The sequence below is a fragment of the Odocoileus virginianus genome, chromosome 7 (assembly GCF_023699985.2).
Source record: "Odocoileus virginianus isolate 20LAN1187 ecotype Illinois chromosome 7, Ovbor_1.2, whole genome shotgun sequence".
NCBI classification, from domain to species: domain Eukaryota; kingdom Metazoa; phylum Chordata; class Mammalia; order Artiodactyla; family Cervidae; genus Odocoileus; species Odocoileus virginianus.
Genome location: NC_069680.1, coordinates 7,835,570 through 7,855,782, shown reverse-complemented (window position 1 = coordinate 7,855,782; position 20,213 = coordinate 7,835,570). Strand labels below are relative to the sequence as shown.

The following is a 20,213-nucleotide window of genomic DNA, read 5'->3' as shown; positions in this document are numbered from 1 at the left end:
AACCTCATGTGTTCTTTTATCTGAGAGATTGTTTTGGGCAGAAATGGGGTGAAAAGGGAATAGATGAGTTTCAAAGATGTTAATGATCTATTGTTTGCTTTATTTAAAAAAAAAGAATGAATGAAAAAGTATTTAAAATGTATTTTATTGATGATGATTGTATCTTTTCCTAGGTAGGTGCAAGTATTCCCCAAGAAGAATGTTCATTTTGTCAAGGACAGCACTATTTGCCACCCTTGTGGGAATTTCATAGTACTTATTAATACTGAAATCAAGAAAAAGACTACTCCAGTGTATGAATGGAATTGTGGGCATCCTGGCAACTAATGTTCCTTATGAAGTTGTCGCTTTTTCTGACCAGCAGCTCTGATCCCTCATCTACATATACAGCTTCCTCTGAAATGACCAGAAAGATCAATTTAAAAGGTATCTTGCAAGACTGTTCCTTTACCATGACCAAAGGATTATATTAAAGATGTGACCAAATCTAGTTCTTACAAATGTAGGGTTTTGGGGTTTTTTTGACTGGTTGGGTTTTTTTTTTTTTTTTTGTAATAAGCATTTTTAAGGACCAATCAGGCTGATCACATAGGCTTTAATTAAGTAGGCTGGAGCCTTGCTACTCAAAGTGTGGTCTGCTCACAGTCAACATTGTATCACTGAAGATGGCCGAAACTCTGCTCCCATCACAGACCTATGAATCAGAATCTGCATTTTAACAGTATTTCCCCAGTTGATTCATATGCACTTTAAACTTGAGAAGCACTGGACTAGAACACTACTAGAGAACTAACTGCTGTTTAAAAACCTTTTTAAGAACAGGTTTTTTTTTTTCCTTTCCTGATGATTTATTGAAAATCTGGCTGAAGAGATGTGTATAACTTCTAAAGATAAGTCTCTGAGCCTCAATTTCCTTTTCTATGATAAAGATAATGGTATCTACTGTCAAGACTGTGCTGAAAAAATTGAAATTATATATATAACATATAACCTTATATGTTATATATATAATTAACATATATGTTAACACATATAAATGACATGTATAATATGTCACTTATGTAATACATCAATCAGTGTTGTTCAGTCACTCAGTCGTGTTGAGGCAAGGAAGAAACTTTAATCGGAAAGCCAGCTGACTGAGAAGATGGCACGCTAGAGCCTCACAATAACCATCTTATTGGGGTCTGAGGATGTCAGGTTCTTTTATAGATCAGAGAGAAAGAAGCAATGAGGAACTAAAGTCAAAAGGCAGAATAGAGAGGGTGATGCAGTGGGGAAGTAAAGTTGAAAGGGTGTTCAGTCTTGCAAAACATCTCCAAGGGGATGGCCTGTCTTTGGAAGGGGTGTGTTAATCTCTCCTTTCACAGATGGGTAGGGACAAACTTTCTCTCCGTGAGCTGAACAAAGACACTTTAGTTTACAGGGTAACTAAAGTAGAGGAGCAGGGTCCTCCAGGCAAGCCATTAATAAAAGCAATGAAAAGCAAGTCAAAGAGACAGTTTCCAACATTGAGTCAGAATTGGCATCCTCCCTGCAGCAATACAAGGTATGTCTATAGGCATACCTTGTTTTATTGTGCTTTGCGGATATTGCATTTTTAATTTTTTTGTGGCAACCCTGCACTGAGCAAATCTATTGGCACCATTTGCTCAATTCATGGCTCTGTCCCATTTGGTAATTCTTGTAATATTTCAAACTTTTTATTATTATATTTGTTATGGCGATGAGTGATATTTGATGTTACCATTGTATTCGTTTTGGGAGGCGATGAACTATACTCATATAAGATGGCAAACTTAGCCTCTCAATTTTTTTGTATGTTCTGACTGTTCCATCAAACAGCCATTATCCTGTCTCTCTTCATGTCTTCCTATTCCTTGGGACCCAACAATATTGAAATTAGGTCCATTAATGACCTGACAGTGGCCTCTACGTGTTCAAGTGAAAGGAAGAGTCACCTACCTCTCACTTTAAATCAAAAGCTAGAAGTAATTAAGCTTAGTGAGGAAGGCATATCAAAAGCTGAGACAGACTGGAAGCTAGGCCTCTTGTACCAAATAGTTAGGCAAGAATGAATGCAAAGGAAAAATTCTTGAAAGAAATTCAAAGTGTTAACTCCAGTGAACACACAAATGATAAGAAAGTGAAAAGGTTTCATTGCTGACATAAGTAAGTAAGTAAAGTCGCTCAGTCGTGTCCGACTCTTTGCGACCACAGGAGTCTGCAAGTCTCCTCCATCCATGGGATTCTCCAGGCAAGAATACTCAAGTGGGTTGCCATTTCCTTCTCCAGGGGAACTTCCTGACCCAGAGATTGGATCCAGGTCTCCCGCTTTGCAGGCAGACTCTTTACCGTCTGAGCCACCACAGAAACCTACATTGCTAATATAGAGAAATTTTATATTTCTTCTGGACAGAAGATCAGACCAGCCTGAACATTCCCTTAGGCCAAAACCTGACCCAGAGCAAGTCCCTAACTGTCTTTAATTCTTTGAAGGCTGAGTGAGGTGAGGAAGTTGCAGAAAAGTTTGAAGCTACCAGTGGTTGGCTCAAGAGGTTCAAAGAAAGATGCTATCTCCATAACATAAAAGTACAAGGTGAAGCAAGAAGTGCCGATGTAGAAGCGGCAGCAAGTTATCCATAAGATCTAACTAGGTGGCTGCACGAAAAACAGATTTTCAGTGTAAACAAAACAGCCTTATATTGGAAGAAGACGTCATCTAGGACTTTCCTAGCTAGATAGGAAAAGTCAATGCCTGGCTTCAAAGCTTCAAAGGACAGACTGACTCTCTTGTTAGAGGCTAATGCAGTGCATGACTTGAAGTTGAAGCCGGTGCTTATTTAGCATTCTGAAAGTCTGGGGGTCTTTATAATTATAACAAATCTCCTCCATCTGTGCTCTATACATGGAATGACGTAGCCTGGATAACAACACATCTGTTGACAGCAGAGTTTACTGAGTATTTTAAGCTCACTATTGAAACCTACTGCTCAGAAAAGATTCCTTTCAAAATACTACTCATTGACAATGCACCTGGTCACCCAAGAGCTCTGATGGAAATGTACAATGGGATTGATGCTGTTTTCATGTCCTAACACAACATCCTTTCTGCAGCCCATGGATCAAAGAGGAATTTCAACTTTAAAGTCTTATAATTTAGGACTTCAGTGTTGTGAGGCAATAGCTGCCATAGGTAATGACTCCTCTACTATATCTGGGTAAAGTAGATTGGAAATCTCTGGAAAATGTTCACTGCTCTAGATGCCATTAAGAACATTCATGACTCATTGGAAGAGGTTAAAATATCAGTATTAACAGGGGTTTGTAAGAAGTTGATTCTATCCTTGATGGATGACTTTGAAGGGTTCCAGATTTAGTGGAGAAAGTTACGGTACATGTAGTGGAAATAGCAAGAGAACTAAAACTAGAAATTTAGCCTGAAGATGTGACTGAATTGCTGCAATCTCATGATAAAAATTGAATGGATGCAGAGTTGTTTTTTTTATTGCTGAGCATAGGAAGTGCTTTCTTGAGAAGGAATCTACTCCTGGCAAAAATGCTATGACAATTGTTGAAATGGTAACAAAATGTTTAGAACATTATATAAACTTAGTTGATAAAGCAGTGACAGGGTTTAAAAGGATTGACTCCAGTTTTGAAAGAGGTTTTATTGTTGCTAAATGCTGTCAAACAGAGTTGCATGCTACAGAGAAATTATTCATGAATGGGTGAGTAAATCAAGCAAACTTCATTGTGGTCCTATTTTAATAAATTGCCACAGCCACCCAAATCTTTAGCAATCACCAACCCCAATCAACAGCCATGAACAAGAAGGCAAGACTCTCCACCAGCAAAAAGCTTATGACTCTCTAAACGCTCAGCTGATGGTTATTATTTTTAGAAATAAAGCATTTTTTAAATCAGGTTATATAAATGATTTCTTTAAACATAATATTATTGCACATTTAATAGACTATATTATAGTGTAGACATAACTTTTATATGTATTTGGAAACTTTTATATGTATTTGGAAACAATTTGTGTGATTCACTTTATAGCAATATTTACTTTATTCCTGTGGTCTGGAGCCAAACCTGTAATATCTCTGAGATATGCTTATATATGGACTGTATCTACTCTTCATATTTAAAACACTCCCAGTTTGGTTACTTGGTATAGTCTTATCAAAGGAATTGATAGTTAATTCAATCTAATAGCCAACATTCATGTTGAATAATTAAACTCTAAAGGAATTCACAATAAAATTAGGATTAAGTCATCAATGATACCCAATGTTACTACTGTTACTTAATATCAACTTAGAAGTTCTAGTGAATGCAACAAAATATGAACATATAAAACTTATAGCTAGGGGAAAAAGAGATAATGGGTAATACAGTAATCTACTAGGACTGATAAAAGAATGCTCAGTAAGATGCTGGTTTCAAAATAAATATCCTTGCAATTAGAAGATTTAAATACTTAGGACTGACCTTAATGAAGAAAATTACAAAGGTCACTGACATAATATTTAAACATATAGAGACATACTCCTGCATGGAAAGTCTGGTTATCATACATGTAGTTCTGATATTCTTTACAGAAAGAAATTCATAGTTTTATCAAATGTTTTAGAGACCAGGAGTACTTAAATGAATGATTCCAAGGTTCATCTAGAAGAAAAGAAAGTAGAGAATGGGGATAATTTGAAAGAGAATATGACAAGGCAGAAGGCCCTCCTTAGCATTATGGTGCTGTCGTCATATAGGGTGTGGGCTTGGTTCAGGAGTCACTTGATCAGTGAAAGAGTTGAAGAGTGAGGACAGGTTCTGGAATACATGAAGTTAAGTATATGATGAAGACACTCCCAGAAAGATACTCATACACAGTAGATGATATGAATTATTAAACAATTGTGTTAAGAAAACTATTAGAGCAAAATATCAAGTCCTTATGTTATACTGTATATCAAAACATAAATCAAACAAAAGTAAGAGAGAATTTAAACAACAAACCTAGAAAAATAGATGAAACTGTGGTAGAAAATTGAAATAATTTAAGGATGAGGAAGGACTTTTTGCACAAAGGAAAAAAGTGAAAACAGAAAAGATTGACATATTTCATTATATACAAATTTTAAACCTATGAATATTAAAAGTGCCATGAAAAGTTAAAAGGCAAAAAATAAACTGAAGAAAGTATTTGGAATAAATATGGCAAAATATTTTCAGACCATTTATGAAATAAAAAAGATATCTTATTAGAACAATGGATAGGAGCTCACTCAAACCTCAAAACTGCTAATGACCAAAAACATAAAAATTGTTTCACTTGAATATTCACTTTATAAAGTGTCATTTAAACAAAGGTGAGATTTTTCTACTTATCAAAGTCACAATTCTTTTAAAGCTCATATTTGCTACCACAGAGTGCAGTGAAACTGGTAGCACTCTTTTTCTAATGGTGGGAATATGAATTCATACAAGCTTCCTGAGAAGTAAATATCTACTCTATATCCACTTCAAGAACTAGAATTCAGTTTAAAGGAAATAATCAGAAATATGGCCACACATTTGCGTGCAAATGAATTAAAAGCACTGTCATAATAGCAGAAGATTGGAAGCAACCTAAATTTCCAGTAATTTGTGTATGGTTAAATAAGTTAAACATCCCATAAAGAGGTACTATGCAAATGTTAAAATTCACATTTTTGAAAAATTATTAATGATAAAATGCTCAAGGTAAACAAGCAAAAAAAAACCTCAATAGAAGTCATGGAATATATGATCCAAGTTCCATTTCTAAAATGAATTATTATGTAGGCTATTTATTTAATCCATGATTACTATAGCTATAAAAAGCAAAGTTATATTTAACAAAAAAATGTGCTTTTATAAGTAAAAACACAAGAAAACACCAAAAACAAATTTATCAAATTTTGTAGTATAATTAAGGAGCATTTGTTTTTCTTCTCTGAATGGTTAGTGTGTGTGTGTGTTTTCTTCAAAAGTCTTGTGTTTTGTAAATTTAAAATAAATGTAAAGAAAATATAAAATTAATAATCTTCAATTATGGGAGGAAGTGTCTGTCTAGCAAGGATAGAAAATAATTCCATTAAAGCCTCTGTCCCTCAAGAAATTATGTTTATTTTTGCATTGGACGCTCAGAACATACAAGCTGTTTTTATTGACCAGACTATGCTAAATAAACCCAATAAATGATAAAGCTTAGTGGAATAGTAAGTTCAGTTAAAGTGAAAAGTGTAAAAATGCAGAAACAGGGCCGTTAAAAATATGTAGAATGAGCAATAGAGAATTGAATGTAAAGAAGACAGACATAGGAGAAGGCAAAACTTGTGTTTATGGAACCACAGTGAAGAACAGCAGCTAAAGGAGGGGAAACTAAAGCCTCACACACAAGGAGGCAGAAGCAGACACTTCCCCATATTAGCATCCTCATGATGCAGATTTTAAACACACTGTTGCTAAGACTTTAAAGTCAAGTTTCATTTGTTCAACTGTAGGTACAAATGAGAAAAGAACTTTTTATAGTTGTTCTAAGGACTGGAAGATATTAAGCTTAGGGCCAGATATGGCCTAAGGGACAGAGCCATGGAAGTAAGCTAGAATTATTGCAACTGCCCAATTTCAAGTTGTTTGAATAACTTCTCTAATTACCATGTTTCACATGTTTATGGAATATTTTACGGTTCTTGGGCCATTTCAAGGCACACAGGGACATACATAGTGCAGTGTGCTTTATTCTGCACTGAAGTCATGAGATAGTGACCTCATGGCCTTAGTTCACTCAAAAATCTTTTTAAGCACAGATCTTAACTTTGCTAATAGCTTTCTGTTAATAGTGTTAGAAACCAGCCTAAACATTGCAGGAGGCAAATACGTTTGAATTATATGAAAATTATTAAATAAGGGAAATTAAATTATAAGACTATAGTTAACCTGACCATGATGATTAAATCCTTGTGCCATATTATATATTATAGGCAATGTTCTCCTGGACTATACTTTCCTTCAGTTACTGTGGCACCTACCTAGCTAGTCACTCCTCCCTCCCAGAATTTTAACTGGCCCTCTGATAAGTTGCAGCCTCCTGCAGAATTCCTTTCATTGGGTCACATTTTAATTTATCCTTCTGGATTTTATCAAAGCACGTCTACATAAGAAATTGGAACAAGGAAAAAATGGAAGGAATAAAAGTCCTAATCATAAGGCTTAATATAATCACTACTTTCAGGCAGCAAATTGGCAGGGCAAAAGCTAACAGATTAATTACTGTCTTTCTCTTCTTATTAATGTGTTATAATATTTCCTTTGTCAGGTAAAGAATATATGGATAAGTACATAAAGTTTCATCTTTTACCTATGAATTGTTTTCATTATTTCCATTAATGCTGAAATTAAGATGGTCTCCATATTGGAGTTCAGTTTGAAGTAACTGTTTTTAGGGACATTAGAACAATTAAATGTTCAGAGTGGAACATTATACCACATTTCCCAGCTGTATAGGAAATACTTGTGAATAAGACATACATCTGGTCTTTGCTGGGTCACTTCATGTGGTCACCTTCAAAGATGCATTCACTGTTCTATCCATAATATAAACTCCTTTGGGGGGAATTTGTCTTATTAAGGGGAAATACTTAATATTCTCAATCCAAGAATGATTGCAAATATTCCTTACATACCAGCATTTCTCATGGAAATATGTAACAATCTTGATCCAGAGAATGACATTTAGTTTATGCAGAAAAACTTTACTATTTACTGGTGGTTTAATTGTTAAGACTCCATGTTTCCACTGCAGTGGATATGGGTTTGATCCCTGTTGGGGAACTAAGATCCCGCAATCGGCCAAAAAAAAAAAAAAAAAAGAGACCCACAACAGCTTTACTGAGATATAATTGATGTATAATTCACTGCGTGTATATATATATATACACAACTTGATAACTTTTGACTTACCCATAAAAGCATCACCATAATTGGGATAATGAATAGATCCATCATCTCCAAATTTTTTTCTGTGCTCCTTCAGGTCCTTCCTTATTGGCTCTCACCACACATACCCATACACCATTGACTTACTCCCAGGGAATCACTGATGTGCTTATTCACATCCTGGGTTAGTTTGCATTTTCAAGAATTACACATACATTATATACGCTTTTGGGGGGGATCTGGCTTCTTCCATGCAGCACAATTATTTTAAAATTCTCCCATGCTGCTCTGTTTTAATTGTTGATTCCTTTCTAGTCCGTGGTATGGATATATCACAGTTTATTTACCCACTCACCTCTTGATGGTTGTATTAGTTTGCTAGGGCTGCCATTAACAAAGTATCACAAACTGAGTGGCTTAAACACAGAAATTTATTGTCTCAGTTTTGGAGGCCAGAAGTATGAGATCAAGTGTCAGCAGGATTGAGTCCTGCTGAGGGCTAATCTGTTCCAGATTGTGAATAACTGTCCTCGCGTTCACATGGTGTTCTCTGTGTATCTGTCTCTTAATTTCCCCTTTTGTTAGGATACTAATCATACTCGAGTAGGGCCACATTAAATGACTTCATTTCATTTTGGAAAGACCCTACTTCCAAATACAGTCACATTCTGAGATACTGAGAGTGAGGACATCAACCTATGAATTTTGAGGGACAAAATTCAATTCATAGCAATACTTAAAGGATGAGCTTTGTGATGAGGAAAAGGAAGAGGATTCCAAGCAGAGGAAAGGCATATGCAAAAGCCGTGAGGTCAGAAAAATTTGAAGATCTAATTAAGCAATCATAATGATGTGAACAAGAGACCAGCTATGAGAGGCAAGCACAGGGACAGTCTGACGCCAGCTCATGATCAGCCTTAAGAACAAGTGCACTGCAGTTTATCATCCAATCTATCAGCATGGACTGTGATAGCCCTTGGAGTCATTTGAGCATTCTGAGACAGGAAATATGTTTATATTTCTGTACGAGGGTCTTAAGGAAAGCCCACAGTATAGCCAAATTTGATATAAAATCAGAGAAGGTGATCCAGTAAGACATGAGAACACATGGTAAAATAAAAGCGTGGTATTATTCATATTAGTGAAGCAAAGCATCAGCTATGTCTTCATTGCTGACTCTTGTCCCCATCAGAGACCATAGTCACAGGCCTCGGGGCTGTTCTGCATGTAGAGGTTGAAGAAACCTTGAAAGGTCTTCACATCGGTGAGGAGGGATGATACTGTGGGATCCTTCCTCATGGATGCCATCCAGAGCTTTAGATTTGGTGTGTGGTCTACATACCTGCGGGAGATGGAAAGAATGAAGGGATGAACAAGGCTAAGTAGGAAGGCATTGCAAATGCTCCTGTAACTTGCCAGTTTCATATTGTTTTCCATCTTTTCAAGTAGTCCTTTAGAAATATTTTTTTAAGATAGGCATAATTGTAAAATATGATATTTGAAAGATATTGTAGAGGTCCTTGTTTTGTGGAAGAGGAATCTAAAACTAGAGTGAAGTGACTTGCTCAGTTAACCTAAGAACTTGTCCAAACTGAGAGACTGATATTTTTTTTAAATGAGAACATGAAAGATGACCAAGAACATTACATATTTATTACTCTCTGGTCAGATTGTGACTAATAGTAACTGTAAGCTCTAGGAAGTAGGAGTAAGCTAAGGTGGCTGCTAAACTACAAAACATGGAGTTTGGAAAACGGTGTGGGACTTTTGCTGGTAAATGGGAGGTGACACTGATCACACAATCCTGCCTGACATCCTTATAAAAAAATGTATATCCTTATGGATTTTTACAGAGAGGGAAGGAGTAAATCATTTTTCAAACATTTTACTACCTGTCACAGAACTCCCCACCCTTGCCAACCCCCAGAGATAGGAGAAAATCATGAGTTTAGGTATAGGACATGCCCTGGAAAGTCAAAGTATCCTTCTGTTGGCTGCTTCCATTAATCTATTTGATGAGATACATTAATTTTGTCCATAAAAAGGTTAGTATATACAATTTCAGTTATCATTATCTTAAATTATGCAAAAAAGTATTCAAATGTCTTACTCATTTAACTCCAAGGCTTCTAGCCATTCAAACCAGGGCCAGATGAGGTAATCAATCATAGAAAGAGAACTGCCGCCAAAGAAAGTTGTCTTCTTATTAGTCAGAACCTGAACATTAAACAGCATAAGAATACTTCTTACTTCTGCATCTGGTAAGGCAAGACAAGTAAGTGACAGTGGCAACTTTTGCCCTGACATAGTCAAGTTGGGGTTTGTCTGATTAGTTTAAGCTTTAGAACCTCTTGGTTTGGGATAATGCAAAACAGTCTGTTTTACTGGAAAGGGGAAAAAAGTCAAACAAGCCACAGAATACAAGATCTCTGCAATACACATACCCAACAAAGGACTGGTATTCAGAATATAGAACTCCTGGGAATCAATAAGAAAGAGGCAAACAATTCATCAGAAAATTGGGCAAGACTTGACTTTCACAAATGAGAAGTTCCAAATGGCCAATAATCATTTGAAAAAGTGCTCAGCTACATGAGTCATTCAGGAAATGCAAATTACAATGAAAAGGTCATACCACTTCACATCCCTCAGAATGGCTAAAAGGAACAAGGTGAAGTTAGTAACTCTGTGGACCCACCGCTGACAGAAGTATAAACTGGTTTAGCCATGTTTTTAACATTGTCTACTAAAGTTGAGTGCATGCATACTCTATAACCCAGTAATCCTACTTCTTGAAAATATGAACATACAGTCACTAAACATAGGTATAAGAATGTTCATTGCAGCACTATTTTATAACCCCAAAGTGGAAATGTTTACTGTCCATCAGGACTAAAATGAATGAATTATGCAGTAGTCATACATTGGAACACTATACAAAGTATAGGAATGAACTAACTACACATAATATAGATGAACTTCAGAAACTTGATATTATATGAAAGAAGTAAGACCCCAAAGAGTGAATATTATGATTCCATTTGTATGAAGTACAAAAATCATTCAAAACTAATATTCTCTTTCTTGATATGGGTGCCAGTTTCATGGCTGTGTTTACTTTGTAAATTCATCAAGCTATACTCTTATGCTTTGAGTAAATCTCTGCATATAATACTTCAGTAGAAAAGTTTACTTAAAATATATTGGAAATAACTAGATTAATTATTAAACAGATGCCAAGTAAAATTCTTTGAAAACCAAGCACAAAAGTGTATGCCTGAAATTTAAGAAGGTGAATTGGTATTATGGTTTTACAGCGAGAAGAACTGAGATTATTATCTAGCTAATTAACACCAAACCATTTTGCTATTTATAAGATATCCATAGTTTTTTTCAGGGCCCTTATAACATTCTGCATTATAAACAGGTTGTTTATATCTACCTGAGTATGTTTTTGGTCTACCACCAAATTAACCATCTGTATAGTATGAACTGCCTATCACTTTCTACCTCCCATACTGTTCAGCAGATACTATTAGAACAAAGTAATCTACTATATAAACAAATATACAAATATTCTTTAAATATTAATTAATTTTAGAATGTATATGAAAACCATTTAAAACAATTAGGTTTTATCCCGGTAGTGCTAGCATGGTTCAACACCAGAAAAATGTTAGTTATACTATACTCTTCAGTTTAAAGGGAGAAATTTTTTATGAACATTTGAAAAGATGTAATAGAAACAGACAATGCATTCAATAAAATCGAACACTCATTCATGGCTTTAAAAAAAAAAACAGCAAACTTCGAGGCTCAGTTAGTAAAGAATCTGCCTGCAGTGCAGGAGACCCGGGTTTGATCCCTGGGTCGGGAAGATCCCCTGGAGAAGGAAATGGCAACCCACTCGAGTAGTCTTGCCTAGAGAATCCCATGGACAAAGGAGCCTGGCAGGCTGCAGTCCATGGGGACGCAAGAGTTGGACACAACTTAGCGACTGAAGAGAGAAAGAGTAATAGACTTTCTTAATGGGGAAGAAAAAAAGGTTTCTGAAATAATCCACAGCAAAATTCATACTCACTGATAAAAGGCTGCATTTCCATATGAAACAGGAACTGTGTCTTCCCTCAGTAAAAACCTAACTCTCAGTGTGAATGGAAGAGGAATCCAAATGACAGCTCTCCTGCAAAGCAGGTAAACCATATCTGGGCTTCCCCAAGTGTCTGTCTAATTCATGGCATCTCTTTGTGGTGGGGAATGTTTATTATATAATATTAAGTAGAAAAAAAGAACACAAATGATTTATGCTCTGATTATGGTTAGGTTAATGTTTAAAAATATACATAGAACAAGCATAGAAAAATTAAAACAGGTGACAAATTGTGGAAATGTGGGTGACATTTTTCCTTGATATTTTAATGTCAATGCAATGAAATGTTCTAAAAGCAAGTCCATGACAAAACATTTTTAGGTGTTTTCATTTATATCCTAAACACAACGGCTTATAGCTATCTGTTGTAAACTAAAATTTCCTTTTTGGTATTATTGCTAATTACCTTAAAGTGATTTTGAAGATGGGAATATGAAAAAAAAAGAATACAAGAAAAAGATAGATACCGTGTATTACTTCCATAAAATCAAGAAGGAGTTGATTACCTCCTCCAGCTTGCTGAATTCTTTATGCAGTTCTTCTTTTAGGCCAGAGCAATCTTCCTTATTTTGCGTTCTAAGAAAACTTATCATCAAAGATGGCATCTAGACAGAGAATAATTTCTTAGTTTATCAGTGTGAAGCTAACCATATCAGCCCCTTCATATAAAAGCACCACTAGAACCCTTATAGTCCCAGAGTCAGAGTGTTCTAGAAACTTTGGTTTCTGTACTCACAGAGGTCAGGTACTTATCTTAAAAATAGTTTTGTGGCCTAAGATGCTGTAAGAGTCAAGATTTTATAAGCAGTGATTAGGAGAAGCCATCTTGTTGAGTTTGAGTCAAACATATCTTAAAAGGACACTGATAGAATTGTTGCTCATTGAATTGTTGACAGGCTGAACAAACAGGTCTGGAACTGAACTGGACCATTCCAAAACCATACTGGAAACTGACCTGATGAGAAGCACTCTTTGCCACCAGTGAACTGAGCACTCGATGCTACGGTTTGTGCCCCTGCCAGACGCTGGACTATGAGGTTACCGATGCCAGGCTGGAATTGAATCTCGCCATCACCCCAGCTCCTGAAAACCAGGAGCTCTGCCACCAGCCACTCTCATCAGCAGAACCGGTGCCCCACCCCAAGCCTACTTCTCCACGTGTCTCATTTCTGAGCTGAACCCTAAAATGTGTGCATGTGAGGGGAAGAGCCTAGGTCCCGGGCTTTGGCCCCAGTTGCAGAGAGAGCTAGGAAGGAGATTTTCCTGATCTCTACCTTGGGACAAGCATGAGAAGACAGCTCAAAATGGTTGACAACCTGAAGACTTGACAGGTGTAGCAGCAGATGCTTTAATGTTTGTGGTGGAGGTGTTTGTGTTTTAACGCTCTGTCTTTGGTATTGTCTCACTGCAAGAGACAGAAATCCACTTGTCCCAGTGTAAGGAAACAAGCCCTTTTAAAAGTACAGGAGAATGTCCAGAAAGCCTATCTGTGTTGGCACAGCTTGCCTTCATTGGAACTGAAGGTTTGCAGGCACCCGTTCTTTCCACATTTCCACCTGGGTCTAGATGGTCTTTCATCTCTGCTTCTCTTTGACTGTCTGCTTCATATTATTTGCCAAATGTCAATTCCCTTTGCAATGTTATAAACCTCTGCTTTCCTAAAAATTCTTTTTTTGTGTGTCTTTGGTTTGTTAAGTCTCCAGTGATATAAACATACAGCTCCAAAATCTCAACACCTTTCTTGTCTTTGTTTGTGTCTCATTCCCAAGTTTTCAGGAAAAATATTATTGGTCTAGGGTACAGCTGGGGGCGTTTCTGGCTTGTTGAGCTGTGGTCAGGAGGATGGGGTCATGTGGTACTTAAGACCACCTCTTCTCTGAGTGTGAGCAGGGAAGAAACAGTGGGCATCTCCAGCTGTTAGCTCCTTTTCTTTCTAGACGGTACAAGGAATCTCAGTATTATGATTCTTTAATTCTCCAACATCTTTCTTGTAAACACCATATTCCCTGTCTATTATCTTTGACAGTGGCAATCTCTGGTATTCTTTCACTCTCATTCTGCTAAGCCAGCCAACTTCCTCTTCCTTTCCCACTGGTTTTTCCCTTTTCAGTGTTTCCCTAAACAATATGTTCTCCCTACAAGTCTCACTTTCTAGGTATTTTTTCCACCATTTCTTTCCCTAGAGACAAGATGTTTCCTATTATGCTGACATATATCCCGATGAACTAACAGAATTTTATAGATATTATATAGATATAACCTGATGTGGCTATTCACATTGTCTACTGTTGGTCATTTTATTTTAATACTAATTGTTTGAGCTAATCTAATTGTTTGAATTAATACTGATGCTAATTCAAACACAGAAAGCTCTTCTGCAGGAATGCCATTTACTCAGTCCAACAGTTGGAGCTGTTGCCAACAAACAGGAGATGCTCACAGATAAACACGGTGGCTAGAAGAATAAGAGCTAACACTGAGTATTTGCCATGTATTGGACTTCAGGTGTTGTATATTAACTGATTTTTTTCAGTGGCACAGGAACCCTTATTATACTCATTTTACACATGAGCTGAGGTACAGAGGTAAATAATAAGTAACTTGCTTACAGTCACACAGCTAAGAAGTGGCAGGGCTGGTGACAGGCCTAGGCAGTGAGCCAGCAGTAATGGAAACACAGCCCTCATCCTCAGAAGCTCACAGCCCTGGTACAACACACAGGCATACAACACACTTACAAGAAGGCAGCAGTCCCCACAGAGGCACGTTAGCACCTGTGGGAGCGCAGAGCTGGGCACTAACAAGCTTCTGGAAGACAGCAGTCTCCGGGCAGGTACAGTGGTTCCTCAGTGTTTGCTGGGGGTGGAGGTGGGGGTTGGGTTCCAGGACACCACCCCCCTCCTCCCACCGATAGGAAAATCTGAATGCTCAAACCCCTTCTATAAATCGGCACAGTACAGTCAGCCCTTAGCCTCTGTGGTCCCACTCATACAACCTGAGACAACCAGGCAAAGTGAGAAGGGGGAGGAGTCTTCTAGAAAGACTAGAGAAGAAGGTAGCAAGTCTGGGCAGAATTTCAGCATGACAAGAATGTAAAGTGTTAGGAAAGTAAAAAGGATTCAGATCATGAAAGGGCGCATAGGACATGTCAGAGCCGGCAAGAGCATAATCCTCTTTGTCTTTCCCTCCCAAATCACTGAACCCAGAGTGACAGCACTGATTCAGCTTTAAAAACAAAGACATTTTAAATAGGAGCTGAAATTTCGTAAACACGCACCTTAGAAAAGGACTCAAAGACCATCTTTTGGCAAGCTTTCTCATAGGGGTCCTCTGGCCACAGCTTCTTCCCTGGATATGCTTCATCCAGGTACTCACAAGTGATGGCAGATTCACAGATCAACTGACCCAGACTGGTTTCCAGAACCGGCACCAGGCCTAAGGGATTCTTCTTGAAGAACCACTCAGGCTTATTTTTCAGGTTGATGTTGATGACTTCATGCCTGAAAAACACATAGAAGACAGTAACATTTTTCTTGTATTCCTGGATAAAATGTCATTGGTCCCATCACCCACTTAGCTGATCAGACCCCAAATTTTGGAGTCAACATGGCCTTGATTCCTTCCCCCTGTCCCCTCTTCCTCAAATCGCATGGATCAGCAAGACCTGTCAGCTAGACCTTCAAATCACAGTCTGGCTCCATCTGCTTCTCGGCTTTAACACCGCCACCTCGTCCAAGACATCACCTGCCGCCTGGATCTCTACAGTAGGCCCCCCGGGCCCTGTGCTTGCCCTGTGGCCTCCCTACAGGCCGCCATTCTACTCATGCATGTGTACTCAGTCACCAAGTTGTGTCAGACTCTTGCAACCCCATGGCCATGGACTGTAGCCCACCAGGCTCCACTGACCATGGGATTTCCCAGGTAAGAATACTGGAGCGGGTTACCTTTTCCTTCTCCAGGGGATCTTCCAGACACAGGGACTGAACCAGTATCTCCTACATTGGCAGGTGGATTCTCTACCACTGAGCCACCTGGGAAGGCCCCGCTCCCCACATACAAAGGTAAGTTGGGTGCGGCCACCCTCCTGTTCATTTACAATGATTGCTCCTCACTGCAATGCGGATAAACCCTGAACCCCTTTTTATGCCATGTGATCTGGCCCTGGGTTACCTGTCACATGTGTTTCCTATGACTTTTGCTTTGGTCATTATGATCTGACCACACTGGCCTTTTTTATATCTCTCGAATTACTTTCTTCACTGAACTTAAGATATGCATCTGAAATTACTTTGCTAACTTAACTACATATTTGTTATGTCACCTCCTTAGAATGTAAGCTCCATGAAAGCAGTGCTCTGCTTGATATCTTGGTCATATTCATAAACAAACATGTAAATGAGCAAAGTTTCAAATAGATTCAAATGGTATGAAATATATAAACATTTTCGGATAGGTACTCAACACACATTGGTTGAATAAATAAGTGGAAATTCTTTAAGACTGCCAATTAGATATTCCATTTGGAACTAAGATGTATCTTAATTGTAAAAATCTCTGAGTCAACTAATTGAGTTTGTTCATGTCCTCACTACATAAGAATCAACATGGTATTAATAAAATTCAGTTTCTTTGGCTAATCTGAATAGAATATCAATTTTTTACAAGAATATTAAGGAATCCAAAAAATTCATCCACAAGATAAGCTTTCAGATTAAATTTCCATGCATTGATATTTTTTTAAAATGGCACATGACTAAATTACACTAAATAAACCCATAAAGAAGAAACAGGTGAAGTCCGAACTATATTAAGATTGTTTTTAGATCTGATTTCTATCCTGCCTGAAAGATTTAGGGGAAATAAGAGGAAGGGAAGTTTCATATAATTGTTAAAGTCAGGTCTCAGGTCCATATCATTGTCAAAGCTGGATAAGTGTTCAATAGAACAGATTAGTTACTCAGAAATAATACACCCCAACATCTTTTGTTTCCTTTATCCCCATCCACCTGAGTAGCTACAAAATCATTTAGCTTGAGGATTAAATAGACAATCCCATCCCTCTCTCCCATAGAAAGAAAGGAATAGCCAGAATGAATAGGGGCATTTGTGGGTTGTCTGCTGACAAATTACTGTACATTCATATACAAGTCACTGCAAGAATAATGAGGCTCTCTGGCAAGGAATTATCAAGATTTCTGAAATTTCATACTATGAAAAGAAAGGTAAATCCTGGGCTTTTGTAATAAAGAAGGTTCTCAAACACATATGCATCTTGGTAATCTGGCATGATGAGCCAACAGGGTAACATACCTGCTGCAACAAGTTGGAAGATGTGCCTTTTAGAGAAAACCAGGCTTTAGTAGATTCATGATCCAACCAGTCCATCCTAAAGGAAATCAGTCCCGAATATTCATTGGAAGGACTGATGCTGAAGCTGAAACTCCAGTACTCTGGCCACCTGATGTGAACAACTGACTCATTGGAAAAGACCCTCATCCTGGGAAAGATCGAAGGCAGGAGGAGAAGGGGATGACAGAGGATGAGATGGTTGGATGGCATCACCGACTCCATGGACATGGGTTTGGGTGGACTCCAGGAGTTAGTGATGGACAGGGAAGCCTGGCGTGCTGCAGTCCATGGGGTCGCAAAGTTGGACATGACTGAGCAACTGAACTGAACTGATAATGCTGTACAGTCTGCATGCATGCATGCTAAGTTGCTTCAGTCATGTCTGACTCTTTGCGAGCCTAAGGACTGTAGCCCGCCAGGCTTCTCTGTCCATAGGGATTCTCCAGGCAAGAATATGGAGTGGGTTACCAAGCCCTCCTCCAGAGGATCTTCCTGACCAAGGGATCAAATCTGCATCTCTTAAGTCTCTTACATTGGCAGGCAGGTTCTTTACCACTAGTGGAACCTGAGAAGCCCCATAGTAAAGTCAGCTACCTCTCTGATCAAAGTCCCCTGGGACTAAAAACTAATCCATGAACAAAGTACACCTCTGTTGTCTGCACTGCCTGGCAACTGTTACCACCCTTCACCCCCTTTACACACATTTTTAATGGTAAATCAATCCCATTTCCTTTTGGAAAACTGTGCCAGTAAGTAAGATAGGGTTGTTTTCAACTTAGAAGTCCAGAGGGGCACTCACCCAGGACTTTGTGCTCTCAAATCCAGCTGTGTCTTGATGCTGGATTTTTCTTTTTTTTAAAATTTAATTTTTGGCTGCATGGAGTCTTCATTGCTGTGCAAAGGCTTTCTCTAGTTGTGGAGAGTGGCAGTTACACTCTAGTTTTGATGCATGGGCTTCTCATTGCAGTGTCTTCTCTTGCTGCCCAGCATGGGCTCTAGAGTGGGGGCTCAGTAGTTTGGTGCACCTTAGGCTTAGGTGCCCTTAGGCATGTGGAATCTTCCTGGACCAAGGATCGAATCTATGTCCCCTGCATTGGCAGGACCACCAGGAAAGTCTGATCCTGGATTCTTCAATTGTATGAGCACAAGATATGTCTTTTTTCAAGCCAACTGAATTGGATATCTGTTAATTGCAATAAGAGATTCTGACTAATACAGTAAATATTATGATATTTGGATAAGACAATGTTTTGATAAATGTTGAATATTTTGCTGTGTTCAGAATCAGTTTCACCCGAATATGATGGAAATCTTACTGAAGTGATGACTAATTGATAAATCATTTGTTTTTTTTTTCCCTTTGGAATATATCTTACCTTTTTTAGGGAAAAGGAATTGCCTGCTTAATTCTCCCCCATTAGACTAAAAGTAGTTTATAAATTCTAAGCACATAGATAGAAATTTCTTTGGAATGGGAACTATCTCTTAAGACTTCCACACCACATGTATCTAATGTTTGTTCAACAGATTCCAAAGGTCTTTGTAAGGGAGAAGGTTCCAGTGGCTCTTCAGTGTCAGAGAAAAGCCAATGACTTGCATATTTCTTGTGGAAACACATATGTCAGTAGTAACCTTGCCAGTTTCTGTGTGGTTTCCCAAAAGCGTGAGTTTTTAGGCATAGACACTTTTATTTGCTTCAACCAATAACCCAAACTATAGAAATATGCACAGTACAATTAACTTGGCACTCTACCCAGAGGAGTGTCAAGGCCGGGACTCTGGACTGGGATATAGGGCAATGTAACAGGACTCAAGAGATCTGCCAGAGCTCAAAGAGCTACTGCTTGTGAGTAGTTGGTGTGATCTCTGCATACCACGAGCTTTACTGGAGGTCTAGCACTGTCCATGGGGTCGCACAGAGTCGGACACGACTGAAGCAATTTAGCAGGCGTGCATGCATTGGAGAAGGAAATGGCAACCCACTCCAGTATTCTTGCCTGGAGAATCCCAGGGATAGAGGAGCCTGGTGGGCTGCCGGCTATGGGGTTGCACAGAGTCGGACACGACTAAAGTGATTTAGCAGCAGCAGCAGTTTTTCTGATCCATAAAATGGCAAATCTAAAGGGAATGTCCCAGACTGGTGGAGTCTGTGGCATCGGCCCCCCGCCCCCACCTCGGGGATAGGGTCTCCTGGTTCCTCTATCTCGGAAAGGCTGAGAACAGTTTATTTCGCAGTAAAGGAACCCTGCCCGAGTTTCCCACTGAGGCCTTCCTCAGCAGCTGGTTCATGGCCAAATCGGAGAGCAGCCCCTCCTCGGTCCTCACCGGATTCCCTTGGCCCTCAGGACCAGGAGCGTCCTCTTGGCGAAAGGACAGAATCTCATGCTGTAGACGCGGATCAGGCCCTCGGGGACGGGCCCCGGGGGCGCGCTTCCTGCGGGGAGAAGCGAACGCAGTTAAAGCCCAGAGAGTGGCAGGGACCCCCAGCCTCCAGCTGTCCCCCGAACCCAGCGGTGGAGAGGTCCCGGGCGCTGCGGCCCCCGGAAGGGTGCCTTCCCGGGTGGCTCAGCCGCACCCTGACCCGCGGCCGAGGGTCGCCCAGATCCCCGCTGCAGCTCGCGGAGGGCAGCCTCACCCTTCCCCAGGCTCCTGACCGTTCCGCCGGACATTGCAGCGCAGCACAGGCCGAGCTCCCAATGGAGTTTAAGGTCCAACCCGGAAGTCGGTCGCCCCTCCCCTGTTTTTCTCAGAA

General features: G+C 39.1%; 1 protein-coding gene and 1 long non-coding RNA gene across 3 annotated transcripts in view; one reads left to right on the top strand and one right to left on the bottom strand.

Annotated features, from left to right (window-relative positions):
* LOC110131908 (uncharacterized) overlaps positions 1 to 13,845 on the top strand; it is a 27,050-nt gene extending 13,205 nt beyond the window's left edge. Inside the window, exons 4-5 of the long non-coding RNA XR_002312302.2 lie at positions 174 to 12,156; positions 13,009 to 13,845. This is a non-coding gene — a long non-coding RNA (uncharacterized lncRNA). The remainder of the gene's footprint in view (positions 1 to 173; positions 12,157 to 13,008) is intronic.
* LOC110131906 (glutathione S-transferase omega-1) lies at positions 8,376 to 20,213 on the bottom strand. 2 transcript variants are annotated; one of them, XM_020884884.2, is made up of 6 exons: positions 20,116 to 20,213; positions 19,787 to 19,895; positions 15,390 to 15,612; positions 12,619 to 12,717; positions 10,073 to 10,179; positions 8,376 to 9,304 (listed from the first exon to the last, which is right to left on the bottom strand). In XM_020884884.2, exons 2-6 carry the CDS (start codon positions 19,843 to 19,845, stop codon positions 9,151 to 9,153), a joined length of 642 nt encoding a protein of 213 aa, XP_020740543.1. In that variant the 5' UTR covers positions 19,846 to 19,895; positions 20,116 to 20,213; the 3' UTR covers positions 8,376 to 9,150. The 2 variants fall into 2 exon arrangements, with proteins under 2 accessions (XP_020740543.1, XP_020740542.1); XM_020884883.2 differs by having other exon boundaries at positions 20,097 to 20,207.

Bases quoted from the DNA above. Each gene is read 5' to 3' on its own strand.
- LOC110131906 (XM_020884883.2), bottom strand. From the start codon at position 20,130: ATGTCCGGCGGAACGGTCAGGAGCCTGGGGAAGG. The intron at 10,180-12,618 runs GTAATCAACTCC...TTTAATGTTCAG, and splicing joins AATTCAGCAAGCTGGAGGAG to GTTCTGACTAATAAGAAGAC. The intron at 9,305-10,072 runs GTAAGACATTTG...CATCTCCCGCAG, and splicing joins GAAGCCTTGGAGTTAAATGA to GTATGTAGACCACACACCAA.